Source organism: Hetaerina americana, unplaced genomic scaffold, assembly GCF_022747635.1.
Source record: "Hetaerina americana unplaced genomic scaffold, ioHetAmer1.1.p SCAF_8, whole genome shotgun sequence".
Lineage (NCBI taxonomy): Eukaryota > Metazoa > Arthropoda > Insecta > Odonata > Calopterygidae > Hetaerina > Hetaerina americana.
In genome coordinates this window covers 45,180,972-45,199,299 of record NW_027287427.1, presented here as the reverse complement: position 1 = coordinate 45,199,299, position 18,328 = coordinate 45,180,972, and the positions used below count along the sequence as shown (strand labels likewise).

At 38.4% G+C, this 18,328-nt stretch overlaps 1 protein-coding gene across 2 annotated transcripts in view; it reads left to right on the top strand.

The window, feature by feature from the left end:
• Positions 1-422: 422 nt before the first annotated feature.
• LOC139697734 (methyl farnesoate epoxidase-like) overlaps positions 423-18,328 on the top strand; it is a 40,731-nt gene continuing 22,825 nt past the window's right edge. Inside the window, exons 1-2 of one of the 2 annotated variants that reach the window (XM_071596558.1) lie at positions 423-568; positions 17,325-17,440. In XM_071596558.1, coding sequence (XP_071452659.1) covers positions 17,353-17,440 — 88 coding nt within the window. In that variant the 5' untranslated portion in view covers positions 423-568; positions 17,325-17,352. Of the gene's footprint in view, positions 569-16,020; positions 16,060-17,324; positions 17,441-18,328 lie in introns of those variants that run through there. The other variant, XM_071596559.1, reaches the window with a different exon arrangement.

Sequence of the window (18,328 nt, the reverse complement as noted above, 5' to 3'; positions counted from 1 at the left end):
TATGCAAGCTTCTTTCCTAGGAAGAGGAATGGATGGTACATAATGGAGGGTGTGCGGTAATAAACGAACGTACTAATGGGAATTGCACATGCATGTGGAGTGATCGGATGAAGGTCATACCTCCTCCGCGTGTGAAAGCGCTAATAGACCACGTAAACCTAGAAAATATCTTACTGGGTCGCACTGGGATAGCAAATAAAATAGTGGGTTTTCCTTCTATTCATAGGATAGGAGTGACGACGAATTATTTTGTGATGAAAGGAGTTGAACAAAATGTTTAAAGTTTACTTGATACCATGGACACTTAAATTATAAGAAGTAAATAAATACAACAGGTGCTTATTGCTGGTGTTCAGATTGTGAGCCCTTTGCAAAGTTATATCTACAAAGGTTCACTTGAAAATATTTAATCATAAATTATTCATGAGCAAGCATTTAAAATATTTTTCCTCGTCTTTTAATATTTTTTTGGCCATCTGCTGTTTCAACGCACGGCCTCATTTTGAATACCTCGTTCAACGGTGAGAATGTCCCGGATTACACCTGTGCGGGTGGCGCTGTCATATGCGTACGTATGGATTTGATTGGATTATATTTTAGCTAAAGTTAAAAACCTAGATACTAACCACCCCGAAACTTTATAGTCAACCTAGAAGAATGTATATTTTATGGCTGAAATTTGTACAACGCACGTGAAACTTCACCGAGTTTCGTGGTTCTAATTTTCTCGGTTTAAACTTGAAAAATATTGTTTAAGACAATATTAAAAATCTGCAGCTAAAATATTTTTGGCAAGAAATCCGAGTATTTTTTCCAAGGAATTTTGCGTTCGTTGCATGTTTTCATTCTTTGAATTTTTAAGAAATGCCTACATCACTTTGCCTGAAAAATAGTAGTTTCTGAATAGCGATTTTGTAGAAATCGAATAACATATGACGGCATATTTAAATAATTTTGCTGACAAAGAATTCAACTTGCGGAATTCGACACAAATAAATTAATATATTTTCAGCAAATGTTTGGCTTGATGACGGGTAAATACCGACCCGTGTTTGCCTGAGGGTGAGTTTTTTCAGCAAATTTTCACTTATATTTTACATTTTTTTTACTTTTCTCAGCAATGAAGGTTAAGAATTATTCAAAATATACCCTTTTGAAGCTTTCTCATATTTTTCTTTGCATGTTTAACTATAGCCCTTCTAAAAATAGGACAATCCCTCCAATCTATTACTATTTTCTGAAATATACTCATTAGTTTTTCCCAATTCAGTCTATCAAACGCCTTTTCGAAATCTATGAAACAGGCAAATACGTCCTGATTGTATTCTATAATCCTCTCGATTCCTGTCTCATTACTGCAATGGTATCTGCAATGGTATGCGTGATTCTCCTCTTCCTAAATCCAAACTGATAATCTAAGTAATCATTTGCCCTACTCTCTATCCTTTTGTTGATGATTCTGATACCACATTAGCTGCGTGGGGTATCAAACTTAATGTCCTGTAGTCCTCACATGATGTAGCCTTTGTCTTTTTCGGAATAGTAACTAACAATGATCTCACCAAGTCTTCCGGCCAGATTCCTTTCTCATAGACACTACGAATCAGTCCATATAGATTCTTCCTCCCACATTTCCCTAAACCTTCTCGTAGTTTCGCAGGAATGTTGTCTACCCCCACGGCCTTATTTAGCTTCATCTCCCTTAATGCCCTTTCTATCTCATCGTTGAGTATGCCTGGACCTACGCTATCTTCATCTACGTCATATTCTCTTTCTATTTCTAAGCCTCTTGGTGGAAGTTCTTTACCATACAGTTCCTCTATATATTCCTTCCAACTCTTTTGCATCTTTTCTGTGTCAACTGTTATCTTACCCGACTTATCTCTTACTGTTAACACAGATCTTCCCTTCTTTCTTCTCAATAGTAGTTTAAACTACTTGCATAACGCACCAATTTTGCCCTATCTCTGAAAAATTTCCATTTCCTCACACTGCGTCTTCCACTTTGCTTCTTTTGCTGTCTTTTTTACCCGTCTCAATATATTATTTAACTCTTTGTACTACCTTCTCTCTAACTCTGTGCTTACCTTCTTCTATTTCCTTCTTCCATCTATCATCCAAAGCATCTATTCCGTGATCAATGGTTTTCATTGCCCTTCGCCTATTAACAGTTCCTATAGTTTCTTTGGCGGCTTTTGATGTCCCTTTTTTGATTTATTTCCTCGATAGTACTCGGCTCTTTTCCCTCATTCATGATATTCTCTGCAGCCTGCTGACATTCCTTCCTGATCATTCAGTTAATGCTTCTAACTTCCATTTCCTAACCCACCGCCCCTGCCTTATCTTTTAATTTCAGCAACTGTAGGTTAACATCTGTTGTTTATAATATTAACATAACCAAATATCGTTACAAAAACTACTTATGAAATCGTTTTCGCAGTAATTAGGGTATTTTAAGTAATTTACATACCAAAATGGAATTCAAATTTAATAGACTTTATTTCTGATACCTTATTACGTTCAAGCTGGTTGGGAGGATACATCGTGAGTTTGCCTTACAGTTTGATACTCTGTATGCAACCAATCTCAATGACTCGCAGATCTAACATACTGATGGGTAATGCAATCACTCCCAAAAAACAGATTTCCTACCGATTAACAATACCTTCATAACTTAATAGTATATAATGCGATGCTGTCTTTGATAAGCTATACTAATAATTATTAAAATACTTTATTCTGTTGCAAAAAAGTAAACGGGTTTAGATGAGCCAGCGGATGACATTTGGAATTGTAAAACAATCGTCGGGAAAGACACTGACGTTCACATACTTTTTACTCAGTGGTCTTTACGAGCAACACGCCCTTTTGCCCGCTTGCAGGGCAAACCGCACTCGCTACATTTACGGGAATGAAAACTTCCACGATATGAATCCGAAGTTCTTCGGAACTGAGTCATACATGGCATCAGCAGAGAAATATTTCAGGAGCAAATTGCGCTGTAGGCTTTTATTGACGGCCTATAAATGAACACATCGATTTATGAGGTCTATCGCGATGTCTGGGAGTAAAATGCCTCGCGCGTGTAATGTGTGAAAACATGAACGTTCGCTGAATCGGTGAAGGTCAATTCGGCAGTTGTTAAGAGGGTAAGGATATAGCCAGGACCGAAGAGCAGCGGCGCGTGAAATTGGGCCTAAGGGGCAATTGGGGCAGTTGTGGCGCATTCTGGGTTAGTGCCTTTCGTTTGGGTAGGCCTCGCTTCTCCTGTGAATGTGGCAAAATGGTTCTCTTGTTTTTTTTTGAAATTTTGCCCGGCTAGGCAATAGTTAATCATCACTGACCTTAAATTATGAGGTTGATTTGAAGTACATCTCATCTCAAAATGTCCATCGGCTGGTCTCTTAAAGTGTAAATATGTTTTCGTTTCAACCCCAGGAATTAGATGCGTATACTGCATCCGGAGTTTTCCTCAATAATTTTTTCCAGCCCAGCCCTGCATTTTATGAGACTACGCCGTCAGTGCAACGCGTCTAAACATTCGTCCGAGAAGGTTATTTATTCTTTTTTAAGTCCTCTTGTAAACTCTCCTCCTTCAATATCCTCATCTCTTACCTCTCTTATTACATCTTCCTTAGTCATCCGATACACCAAATTGATTTTCATCATTATCCTATGACATCTAATTTCCATTATTTACGTTATTCTTTTTTGCCGCTAAGTATGTCCATTCATTGTTAAGATATCGTCATAGACGAGAATGTCCCAGTCTTACGTTTAAATGAAGTATGCACAGCCTTATTTAAAGGGATGTATTGATAGCTGTTAGTGGACTCTTCTGATAAATTATCGTTCGCTTTAGTATGTCGGGTTAAGGTAGGTTTTGGATGAATCCAGGCTCTAGAGCACATTACACGTATACTAATTCTAACCCCTGACTAGCATACACAAATTATATATATAATTATATTGTTGCATGTTCATGTTGTGGTGGAGTTTCGCCTTCTTACTTACTATGTATCAATATGATAATTAATTAATTAATTTATTTATTTTAAATTGAAGTGGGGGTCATGAAAAGCTGAAAACCGTTTACTCTTGTTTTCTTGTCGTATTTCGAAGGTTTGAAGAATTTTCTAATTTTCAGTTTGCCAGGGAGAGGTCCCTGGATATCAGTAAGGTCTATGAGGAAGGTAAACTTGTTCCTATCTTAGCACCTAAAACAATTTAGAACCTGAAAAGAAGATGGCAGAAAACTTCAGAAAAGTAATGATTATCCAGCATCGCCAACCTAAGCGGTGGCCTATGCCCTGACCTCAAACTAACCTCCGGGTTGGAGATTGGGGTCGAAGACGATTGCTATTTCACAAACATTTGTTGGTGACTAAGTGTGAATGCAGCGTTAATTTTCCCACAGAATCCATATAAAATATGTGAAACTAGCAAAAACATTGGTATAGAGCGTGGTTTTGTGCGGCTCGAAAACTTGATCACTTAAGCAAGACGATAGACGTAAATTTGGAGACTTTTGAGATGTGGGCGTGGAAGGATTGAAAACCTAAAACGGACGGATGCGAAATCAAACGAAGAATAACTAGGCATGGTGGGGTAGGAGATAACTTTGCTGGGGTAAATCTAAAGAAGGCATAAATGTGGATGCAGAGCATTTTGATTTTGGATGGAATTCTGAAGACTATGATAGGAAGACTGGAACTTTAGGAAGGATGAATGGGAGTTGGAAAAGAATATGGATGTTGGACGAAATAAAGGGAGATAGAATGTACGGGGAGTTGAAGAACAATTATTTTAAGGATTCTCAGGTTGTCTTATTAGACGAGATTACGGGATGTTAGAGTGAACAGTCTGTGCTCACCCAAGAGCTAATCTACTTTATTCTAACTAGTAATAATACGATATAACAAGCAAAATACATAATTCGACCCGAAGGGTAGTTTGATCGATGAGGTAGAGCTCCCCTTGTAAGTACCGAATATATTACTCTGGAATTGTCATATTTTGGATTCGAATATTCGACGGATTTTCTTTTGATAATTCATGATGACGGTATGGATATTAATCTTCAGAGGAGGAATTATGCGCTAACCGTATTCTCACAGGTGAGGGTTTACCACACGCACCTATGGTAACGTTGTCTGTGCGAGTGATTTCCACGATTTTTTATCGATACCTCGCCTGCCCTCCGTGGAAAATAAATGTTACTCATATTTTTGATAAATTCAATACACTTAACTATTTTGTTATAAACAAAAAAAAACTTCATCTTGCTTACTTATTTCCGCAACAATATTGTCAAATCAAGGCAAAATTGCTTCTCCCAATCAATCCAGTCAAGGAATATGCGTTTCTTTTATGTATTTTCATATCTTTCCAGATGTTATTCTGGGTCCTCCATGAAACCATCTTTACAGTAGTTCTGTAACCGATGCTCTAGATGCTGTAGGGTTAATGTATATCACTGGGCATATTCACACAACACCTATGGTATTTTGTCAATGAATACTTTGTTTACGTTCCCTAGGAGTATCGTTCCGGCATCGCACATCTAGAAATCGTGTTCGACTACCGCCGCTCGCAGACTTCGCAGCGGAATTTCGATTCTCAGATGTGTCCCACCATTCATTTGAAATACAGCATTCCGTCCACCGGACGTGACTATACATCATTATAATCTTCAAAGGCGAAGGCGCTTTTCAATACGAGACGATGATCTCTTGTGAGTGGACAATTTAAAAGGGTTAACTTCAACGGGGTCGAACTTTTTGGTTCCAAACTGAGCGAGATACGAAACGTTTTATATGGACTGAGCGTTAATTAAAGGGGAAGGTACGGAAGTTTGAATGGAATTAAGGGCGGAAATAGAGAGATGCAGAGCTAAAGAATGAATATTGTATTATGGGGTTTAAGGATATTTTGTCTCATATCTGTTAGGGGTTAGGTGCACAATGGTTTGTTGTCCCAGGGTTCATCCAGACCCTGCTCTTAGCCGGTAGTTTACTACTTTTAATAATAGCCACAGTCTATCACCGTCTCATTTCATTGATCTGAATGGGAATGGACCAATATCAAAGGGATAGGACCTTCTCCCTAGAGTAAATAATAAACATATCACAATCGTGGATTTAAGAGAGATGCATGGATGGAAACAAAAACAATTAATTTGTTTCACATGTGAAAATTTTACGTTAGCCCGGTGACGGGCTAAATTATTGACCGGAGACGTTAGCCCGGCGGTGGGCAATATTGTGATCATGATCGCATGTGGAAAGCGGCATTTTTTGTTGGAGATATTTTTGCAATGTAAAAATACTCTTTGCCGGAAGAAAATCAATCGTATTGCCTGGATATATAACGATTTTACTTAAAATTTATATTTCGATGGCGTGGAGTACTTTTCAATCCTTCGGACTCGTAATAATTTGCTGTTTCAGTGTTTACAAAGAGTTTTTTCGTTTTATTGCAGGCGTCAAATTAGTGAAGAATCAGTGGGTGGTTCCAAGGGTAATGGCATGAATCATGTGAAACGAAAAATAAATACAAAATGGCATCACGATATCGCAAAGAGGTGCATGTTTCCATTTAAATTATTGAACGGGTGTGCTATCTTGTGATAGAGTACATCCATCCATGAGAACCGGGTCTTGATGATTTTTTATTGCGTGATAGCATCGTTCATCACGTGAGACAATTATTATAATGACCGCTTAAACGTAATATACATGATGTCACATGAATTATTGAAAAGGATGATTAACAATCATAAATTAGTTTTCCAGTCGACCGTTTGGCTATTGAAAAGCGTTCACGTTGCCCATCACCTAGCTTCGCATCGTGAATTCTAACCATACCATCAACAAGAAAACCTGTCACCCGTCATCATTCCTGGTTTTACTTCCTTTTATTTTTGTTATTCAATAATTTATTATTATGACGTGCATTCTTATTTCTTTTGCTATATATGCAGTTAACATTTCAACGTCTGAGGTGTTAGACGCTGGAATCAGCAGAGAAAATAAGATTAGAAACGATGGAGATTTTTTAACTTTCGAAGAATGATGGAAATAAAATGGACGTGTGCATCAAAGATTGAGTGAAGAGAGAAGAATACAAGAGAAGCATACAGAAGGGGAGAAACTAATCGAGCTCATCCCGAGGCACGTGAGATTACTTAAAACCATAAGCGAAGGAAGAATAGAGGAGAAGAACTGCAGAGGAAGGCCAAGGATGAACTACGAGAAACAGGCAATGGAAAATCGGCGCAAAGATCTATGATGAAATGAAGACATCGTCAAAAAATGGGATAATTTGGGGAGCTGCTGCAAACCAACCCTCGGATTGGAAACCTCCGATCGTGATGATGGAATTACTCTCTTGAATATACTCTAAGGTTGCAGTCTTTATTTCTTGGAAGTATTTGATTCAGATATTAAAGGATTTTATGCTCTTCCACAGAATATATGTTAAATAACAACGCGTTTCGCTGACTTGCAGCATCATCAGATAGAAATGGGTATCATTTACATACATCATTGGAATATATACACTAAGGACAGAGGGGAGTGGGGTGGCTGTGGTTGGGGTTGAGGAAGGGTGGGATGTTGAAGGTGGGGATCGGAGTTATTTGGGCAAGGGAAGAAGCAGTCGTGCCGTGGCAATGGCGTGGCACGGGTGTGGGGTGTAGGGGAATGAGAAGGGCGGGGGCGATCGGTTGCCTTGAAGGATTGGTTTTGTTTTTTCTCTCTTGAGTCTTAATCTAAAGATTTTCACTCCACTTATACTCCATTTCACTCGATTTTACGCTCGGCTAAGGATTTTGCGAATTAAAATTGCTGCTCAGGGAGTGAATTTAAGCGTTTGAATCACTTGGCCGCAAGCCGGCCATATCTGTGAGCGCAGTGGAAGAAAATCAAGGGCGGTGGGCGCTCGAAGGAACCGGCGAAGTCCAAGACGCGGCTCTTTTGGCGAATGAGAAAGGGATCGAAACGCATCGAAGAGCATGGCAAAAACACCTCTCAGGAGGACAGTAATTTACCCATGAAAGTGTATCATCACATGTGAAGTCATCTATCATAAGAAAAATCGTGACGCATGGCAGCGCTGGAAAGGTCCGAAAAAAATTACAAATGGTGTTCTCTCCTCTGCGGCTAACGATTGTTAGATCGATCACCAGTTGGGGAGTACGAGATCAGAAGAACACCGGAGGAACTGGTGGGCAGTGGGAATAGGATAAACAGATGTACCTCATTTAGGGAACATATAAGATAGCTGAGGAAATGCACATAAGCGGATGACTCCGTTAAAAGTTACTGTTGCGGCCTCTCCCGCAGTTTCTTAGGAATTTGTCAAGGTATAAACACCATAACTGTTTAAAAGTTGGCTTTAACCTCGTGGACTGTGGCTCGTCGCGCACGAATACGAATGCCGGTGACATTGTATGTACGGTATTTCGTCACAACAACTTGTTCCTTTAAAAGCCCCAAAATTTAAGAGGACGCCTCGATAGCTTAAGTGGCTAAAGCACTCGACCGGGTATAGAGGGATCTGGGTTCGAATCCCAGTCAAGGCGAATGATTTTTTCACTCTGAAATTGTTGCATATGATGCATAAGAATTGAAAGGCAATGCACCAAATTAATAGCTGTGGAAAATCACAATTATTTTCATTAGCATTATCCTTGGATTTTATGAGCTACCTTATATCAAAATGCATAGATACTCCTGTTCTCTCAGATATATTAATTCAGCCTTGATCAAGTTTAACGTTAACAAATCAGTGAAGATCATCACGTTTCTTACAATAATCCAATGGTGTTAAGGCGTGCTTCAATAATGTCGTGCTTCCACAATGTCGTGTTTCAATATTGATTTCGACATTGCGCCTGAGTGCTAACCATTCGCCCCTCTATGCGTAGAAAGCCAAATTCCAGGAATCAAACGCATTCACCAAAAACGTGTTTCGCTCCTGTTAACTCCATTTTCAAACAAGAAAAATAACTGAGCTCCTTCCAAGGAAAACCAAATGTTAACTCCACATATTTCCTAACTTCCTTATTTCTGTCCATCATGCTCAATCCTCATTTCCTTTCCCTCTTTATCCCAACGTTTTCCCTATAGAACACGTAGTCTTCAACATCCCTCGGGCCACCATTATATAGTCTTTATCCTTTTTTCTCCCTTCTTTTGAATTCAGTCCAACAACCGTCTGTCTTCGCATTCATGCCCGGCTCTTCCTGGTTCGTTTTTTTCCCTTCCATTTCATTTTCTCCATTCTGCGCCTGACCAGCATCTCAAATGCCTCCAATCTGAGATTTTTCTATTCTATTCGGTGCATCGTTACTTAAGGTTCATCTTAACACCCTCAACTCTTTGTGCAATCTTTACTCAACGAGATCCTTTTTTGATGTTTTCACTGCTTCGCCTGTCTTCGTCGAAAACACTTTCTAGACAGGTGAACTCTTTAACATGCATTGGATGATTATCTGCAGTTCATTGTTTGATTAGCCTTCACATTACTTCAAAAATCTCATTATTTTCATTTTCTTATTATTGACTCTCGTTCCATACGCATCATACTGGTTCCATAACGTACTCAGCAATAATTGTAGCCCCTGGGCAGACTGGTAAACTAAAACTAGATAATCCACCAATCTAAATAACCGAGTCCCCTGCCTACTTCAATCGTACGTCCAGTCCTCCCCACTGAGAAGCATTTGGCGAAAGAAGCATTTAAAATGAGAAGGTTGATGGCAGATGCACTGTGTGAAATTGTGAAGAAAATATAAGTGAATGCTTCGATACAGAACGTAGTGCATCCGAAACCTGTTCTTCAAGCCAGGCGGATGAACATAGATCGATGAATTTTGGTATGTGTGGAGAAAATTGGAGAAAATAAATTGAATCATGAGGAAGAAAAACCGTGAAGTGTTAAATAGGGTGTGCGAAGAGAAGAAGTTGCGGGAGGCAATCCGAAAATGGCAGAGGAAGTGGATGGAGGAAACACTGAAAGGTAGTGGTATGATGAAGATCGTGAGAAAAGGGAAAATGTCGGGTCAGTGGGCCAGAGGAAAGAAGAGAATTGGAGTTCTTAGACAGTTCGACGGCTAGTAGAAATTACGGAGGCATGGAAAAAGGATATAATATAACGGGAAGAGTCCACCCCAGCCGTACTCTTATAAATGGGCAAAGGATGGGTGAGGTAAATTGGAGAAGATACAAGCAGTAAATCAATAAAAATTATAAAAATAAATAATTAACTGAAAATAAGACCGATAGTAAATATAGTAAAAAGCTAAAAATAATTGAAATATTTAGATACCGCAAACGGTTAGAACAATGAAATGGAATACTGCAAATGAGTCACGTACTATCTAGCTTGGATATACTATACAGCATTGATCCATGCTAGTCTCAAGCACTCAAACGCACGTAATAAAATAAAATTTAGAATAATAAAAAAACGCATTCTCTAGCTTGGATGTACTATGCCGCAGTGATCCTTGCTAGTCGCATACACTCCCACTCTATCAGGGCTTACGAGAGGTTTCCCTCTGCGTCAGGAGCCCACCAATCACACGTAGTGAAATAAAATTAAGAAATATAATAAACGAAAAATAATCAATATATAAGTCACCACACATGAGACGACATCATTCCTTCTCTGAAGAGGAATACTTTGCAGTCGAAACACTTGTGTCAGCTTCTGGGCACTCCCTTTACCCTTCCACAAAGTGCGAGTCACAGTACTAACGTCGGAAGAAATTCCACGGTAGACCTGTGAGTGAGTGAGTGAGTTTTGCAAGGGTTAAGGCGTCTTCGCATACCCAAGCAAGTGAGTGATTGGCGGGCCACTGCCGCAGAGGGAAACCTCTCGTAAGCCCTGATAGAGTGTGAGTGCATGCGACTAGCAAGGATCAATGATGCTTAGTACATCCAAGCTAGAGAGTGTGTGATTATTTCGCCTTTATTATTATACGAGTGACTGACGGGCCACTGGCGCAGAGGGAACCTTTCCTAAGCCCTGATTGTATGTGAGTGCTTGTGGCTAGCAAGGATCAATGCTATATAGTACATCCGAGCTAGAGAGTGCGTGATTATTTTTCGTTTATTATATTTCTTAATTTTATTTCACTACGTGTGATTGGTGGGCCCCTGACGCAGAGGGAAACCTCTCGTAAGCCCTGATAGAGTGGGAGTGTATGCGACTAGCAAGGATCACTGCGGCATAGTACATCCAAGCTAGAGAATGCGTTTTTTTATTATTCTAAATTTTATTTTATTACGTGCGTTTGAGTGCTTGAGACTAGCATGGATCAATGCTGTATAGTATATCCAAGCTAGATAGTACGTGATTCATTTGCAGTATTCCATTTCATTGTTCTAACCGTTTGCGGTATCTAAATATTTCAATTATTTTTAGCTTTTTACTATATTTACTATCGGTCTTATTTTCAGTTAATTATATATTTTTATAATTTTTATTGATTTACTGCTTGTATCTTCTCCAATTTACCTCACCCATCCTTTGCCCATTTATAAGATTACGGCTGGGGTGGACTCTTCCCGTTATATTTATACGGCCGTAGTTACCGTTCGCTTTGTACAAGGATATAATGTGGGAATAAACAATTAAATATTCCCGCGATACGTAGAAGATGATAGTCGTTAGGAACCGTCCAAAACAAACCGATGATTGCTAGAATACCTTGAATAAATTATAAAGTGCAACCATAATAGCAAAATACAAATTCGAACCTTGTTGAATATTTTTACTTTGGGCAGATTTTCCGATTTGGCCCCACTATGCTTAATTTCTGAAATGCGAGAGGATAGAATCATCTTTGAACCCCACGAATTGGCTTTGATCGTGCAGTGCCGTCGGCGGCAACAACGAGTCTAGAATGGCAATGGGCGGGAGGCTGTCATGATCCCGTCGCATGGTGTAACGTGTTTTCCCCGCAGACTGGGAGTGCGCGAAAACAGATGAGTGCTAGGCAGAAGTCATACTAATACGTGAGCCGCACCACAAGCGATAATGGTAGGCAGGCAGTCCTTATCTGCTAAAAGCCCCTCACAATCCAGCATCGCAAACAAAAAATATATATTGTCGCGACTTAGAATTACAACGCGTCATCACAGCTGTTCGAGACAAACAACCGAGTCGAAGATAACGTCACAGTGGGTATAGAAAATTGAAATTAAGGCACGCGTTTAATCCGAAAAAAATCACTCCACTGAAAATCAAGATGTCGATAATTTTTGCTTCTTTCTTCTTCGTCGGCAACCAGACTTTGGTCGAAAAAGTATTGGCAGTAAATATATCAGTTTTCTGTCAAGAGAAGGTATACTTGAGCATTAAAGTTGGAGACATAAACTGGAACAAATAGACAATTTAGGAAATGTTTAAGAAGAAGATTAGCAAAGTATTAAATACATTGAAAGAAGAATTGCAAAGACGCTTTTACAAAGAGGTGGGAGTTGATGGAAGGCACCTGAAGTAAACATTTAGGGAAAATTACATATATTGAACGCTTTTAATAAGGAGCGTAATATTGCATTGCATGGAAACTTGATCTATGAGACGAGATGATAAGAGTAAAGTGGAGGCTTTTAAGATGTAGGTTTGAAGAACGGAAAAAATAAAATGAAAATAAACGAATGGAAAATAAAGTGAAGTTCTAGGTATTGTAGAGAAGAAAGACTGATATTAAATGTAGTTCTTCGCGTTTCATAAACACCAACGGATGACCCATACAATAAGTACGAGCATCTCTTCGCTCCCAGTCTATAAACTTCACTTCCTCTAGTGTTGAAGCTAAATTATATTTTCTTGGTGAAATAAAAGCGACCCGAAAAAAAAACAAAATTTCATAGAAGAACAAACGTGAAGTTACACGTACCTGCTCTCCGAGTATAATTCAGTACATTTGATCCAGAATTCGTCCGAAGCTTTCAAAGTGTGGCCAAAAATATAAATCACGGTGACTCATTTTATTCGATTTAATATATATTTTTACAGTAAGCAATTTCACGATCACAATTAAAAAGACAGCATTAATGGTAATTCACCATAAATATCTTTGCTGTAATGCATAGACTGGTAGAGCAGTTCACCTATCTAAAAAGAATCTCGGCGTGTATATCTCGATAGCTTAACTGGCTAACGATCCGGCCGGACATCGAGGGATTCGGGTTCGAATCCAAGGGGAGTTATTTTTTCGCTGAGAAATTGTTGCATTGTAATGCATACTATATTTCGCGGATGACTCCGTTAAAAGTTACTGTCGCGGCGGTATCTGTCGCAGTTTTTTGAAATCTAGGAAGTATTTTAGACTAAGATGGAGGGTAAAAAATAAAGTAGTAGTCGTAAAGATATTGCAAAAAGAATTGTGCCAGGTAAAGAAGCCTTGGCCTAGACCTTGCTTAGTTGGTGGAAAGGACCTCGAATAAAGATGTAACGAACAGATAAGTGAAAAATTTCATTTTTTTCCATTCTCATCCATATGTCCTTTCTGTGATGGCAACAAGCGTATCTGAAAGTTGAAATAAAACCAAAAGAAACGCTCTGTCATAACTCGCCATTTTTTTTGTTTTGAATAGTTTTCTACGGCGACGAGTGAAAGATAACGAGACGGTTTTGAGGCGCTCGCGTCTCAATCGAATATCAGTGAGACTTCGGTGTCCATGCAAGTTGCGTAATGGGTCCTGATCATGAAGATGTACAGATATTCGAGGAAGAGTTCATTTAAAGATCCAGTGGGTGCATTGAGGAACGTCGACTAACCACTTTCGAGTTATCACCACTAGTAAGTGTTTCGCAGTAATTAATTTAGAAATATAACTCGCCATATGTGATCCAGTCGGGCTCATAATGCGGACATACACTTCCCGAAGATACTCAGAATAAGTCACACTTAGAGTAGACCTTTGAAGGAAGACGTTTTCCTTATATGCATCCAATTCGAGAGGGAATTCCATTATTTGGGTATTCCGAGAAACGTTGCCATTTTCCATTTTCCCATTTATAGTCTCATCTCATGCACCCCGACTATCATTCGCAAATTTTAAAACTGAATGCGTCTTACGACTCAGAAGCGTGAGGTATGGCTTTTTTTTTAAGCAATAGAGATCATTGAAACTCCAGAATTTTGGATGAGCCGACACGTCTAGGCGTTAGAATGCGTTGCTCAGAATTGGAAATGAGAAATAGAGAGATAGTTGTTACTGTTTAAAATACCAAAAGCGAAGTGAACGAGGCACTATATTTTATTTGTTTTAAATGACGTGATACAAAGTCATTGGAAGGAGCGTAGATGGAGGAAAATATTAAGATGCTACTATGGCAGGCGAATAAAAACAATAGATGCGAATGATGAAGATAGATCGCTATCATCTTAAGCAATTATTTGAGAACCTTTTATAACTAAGAATAATCAATAGAATATTGAGGCTTCTCTCAAATAAGGGCATAATCTTTTTGGAGACGTACTTATTTTTCACGATGTCGACTCTATGTAGGAATGGATATACGCTTCTTTAAATATCCCTTTTGCCCACTGGACAGCTGATGATGCAATAACGACCAAACTGTAAAATGTATGGTGATGGAGGGGGTCTTTTATCAATCTGAAAAGCCAAATATCGTTAGGAGCGAGGTCGTGAGAATAGAGAGGAACACTTCAAAGTCTTTTATCCGAATAAACTCCAAATTGAAGATCACTCGTTGATTTGGAGCGTTGTCTTGATGGAGAAGCACACTTTCAGCCATTCCAGCACATTTTTCTTGAAATGTTGGAGGGAACTTTGTCCTCAAAATATTTTCTATGGTTGTGGCGTTACAAAATAATAAATGAGGGTGGCTTTGCACATTGCTTTTCTCATTGATGTCTCGAAACATGACCACGATAATTTTCTCAGTACTAGTGGCAACTTCAAAATGCTTCAATGGCGGTGAGCCTTGGTGCCTCAATTGTGCACACAGACTGCCGTTTAATTTCAGAATTGGAAAACGGCATCCCTTTTTCAATATAAGATAATTGATTCTAACTTCCTATTGGCTAGTATTTTTCATTTCCAATTTCAGAATTTGACATTTTGAATGTTTTAATTCAGGGAATTGAATGGTGCACTCAAGTATAGCATTTGCATTCTGAAAGTTTGCGAGAATTGAAAGGTTTACTTGGTCTTCTAGATATACATACGAGGTCTGCCTAGCCCAGATAGAACAATGAGACCTTATACCCCTTGGGGCCTCCTACACTTATCCAAACGTGTCTTCCACTCTTCAAAACAATCGGCAAAGAACGTTTTCGGAGCCGTCATCAGTTGCCTCGTCGCATTCTCCTGAATCTCGTCAACCGACTATTTGGAAGATTGGGCTTTTGTATCAGGGTCATAGTCGTTGACCCATGACTCATCTCCAGTTATGACCTTTTTAGAAAACCTGAGTCATCCGTTTGCGGCTTGGAGTAAGTCCCTTATAGCTGCATCACGTAATTCTTGACGTTGAGGATATTAAAGAGAATACGACGAGGTAGTTGATGACCATTCCGAAAAAGGACTTTGGCGATTGTTTTGAAAACTGGAAGAGTTGCTGGGATAAGTGTGTGAGGTCCCAAGGGGAATGCTTCGAAGGGTTCTAAGGCCTTATTGTTCTAGGTAGGCTATTTTTCTCAAAATATTGCATGGCTGAATCCTTTCTGCACGAACCTCGTATATCCTTGGATATACACATTTTACCGCATACAGTTAACGCGCTAACTCCGACGAACATTTAATTACGGTGCGCTCTGATCCATTGGGATTTAAATAGAAATTTTTGTAAAACTAACTGCGCTCTCTCGCATTTTCGGATAAGCGGGCATAGTCCCTTTTTTTAATGGAAATGTGCAAATATTGTGATGGATCGACACAAGATGTTCGTAATGAAGCGCATGTCAATAAATTATGAAATGAGTGACAGTTCATGATAAAGAGATAATCTCTTAAACTTTTGCTCCAGCAATTTCAGCATTTGCAGGGCAATGGAGGCACTCGGTGTGTTATAGTAAGTTCACCCCCCTTTACTCAATAATTTTTTCCTTGTAACATGTTTTGTGGCTTAAGGTACGGTAGGTAACCTGCTCTAATTTAAGTAATGTAATCATGTCCTCTTTCTTAATCGTTATTGTGACTAAATATTGAGGTAATATTCTTATGGAACTTAAGTACAGCTAACGAAGGAGAGTTATAAAGTATTTCGGGAATTACGCCAAAGCACCGGCGATCCATCCTATCCCAGTGGCGCCTTTTCGTGTTTTTGAAGGTGCGATCTTTTCAGAGCTGGCTGGTTAGTGTCATATAAGAGTTGTTCGCAGTGCTTAGAACCTGGGGCAATCAAAAAATATCAGAGCCAATAGCCTTATCTTAATAAGAATTGAAAAGAAAGCCATTTTTTCCATTATTGAAATTAGTTGAATGAAATTTTCATTGTGCACAGTTACGGACAATTTAATTATTCAACTACTTAAATAAAATAATACACATTATTGTATGGATCCTTCAGAGAATGCTCTTAAACCGTTACCCATGTTCAATGCAAAAGAAATTATGTTACCCAAGTCTAAATCGCATTATATACATTCAGAATAATTTTCTTTGAATTCTCTCTGGAGAGTATGGGACCCTTAGCATAGTGGTCAGATAGCGTAGCCATACTTAATTACTGCCGTAATTGATGTGTGGTGTGATAACATTTTGTCAAAAATATTTTTTAAATCCTTTGAAAATCTGGATGTCTCCCAACTTCTGATAAGGTTTCATGACATGCATGTCATATTAATAATTTAGAGTAGTGCCTAGTCATATAATTTATTCAAAGTTTCAGTGGGTTTATCTCATTAAGGAAGATATAATCAGTTTAATAATTAAATGCAGTAGTATGTTTAATTTAATGAAATAAAAAAAACTGGCGAGATGTGCTAACGAGATGGTATTACCTGAAACAATGAAATTATTTTTGTGTTTTGAACTTTTTGTGGCTTATTGGTACTATCATCTCACCCAACCTAAGTCATTTACAACCTAAAATTTCTAAATCTTTAATTTAAGGTGCTCACCATTTTAATCTTAGCATTCATAGGCCAATGTCTTCACTGATCTACTTCAGCCATTAGATCTCTTGCCCAAAATTAATGTATTTTAATTCTTTTGGACCAGTACCTAACTTAACCATATGCTAAATAGAATATGCTCATATTCTACTGCTTACTGTATCTACTGATATCATTCAGGAATTTTCATCAGCCATCATTTCCTCTCTTACATTTCTAGGAGTGTCATTCTCATTTCATGACCAAATATGGATCTAGGTGCAACTATCCTAGTTGTTATAGTCATCCTACTTCTCATTTGGATGCATTCCCAGAGGCCAAAGAATTTTCCACCGGGTGAGTAAATAACAGTCATTTGTTAACCTGCTACAAATGGTATTTATTTGAGCATGGTGGTTTCACTATTTCTAAGATTTTGTTTCTTTCAAAATTACCCCATTCCAGCCCATTATTTATGCCTTATAATTGTATAACAATTTGTAAAAGCATTCAATATTTGGGATACAAAATTGAAAACTATTGTGGTAGCAGACATTAAATTTTAGAGAAAGGCACTTAAGCATTTTTGATCTCTCATAATTATCTTGTTAGTATGTTTATCAATGCAAACATTAATTCATAATAAGGTAGGTTCAGAGCCAGATTATGCTTAAAATATCAAGTTAAATGATATTTTATTCATGCCTTCTTATTTACCTACCAAGACATACCCAACTTTGCCATATCAGTGTCTGTGAAACACCATGTTCAAAGAAATTTTGTAATCACCATAGGTTCCTCTTTTTCTCCATCAGCACACACAATTGATAATTTAGCCAGCTTTATTCTTTTACACTGCTCCATCTTCAATATTTGAGATTAAGATAGCAGAGCACTGAAAATTAGATCACTTTTATCCATATAAAATCAATTGCTGTCTGTGGATTTTTATAAATGATGGAAAATTAATCTTTCAATGGCAGTATGTTTCATCACTCCTATCACCAGGCTCACCACGAATTCCATGGCAGGGATTATGTACACAAAATCATCCTAGCCATCCATTGCTTGCCATAAAATCCTCAATTCCTGGTCCAGAAGGAATTTGCAAAGCCTTTTCCTTTATTAAGACACCACTAATAGTAATATTTTTTGGATGCGCCATTTTAACCCACTCAAAAACCAGAGAGTTATTCTTTGTACTTTTCTTGATACTTTCTTTACACTCAACCTTTCTAGTTACCA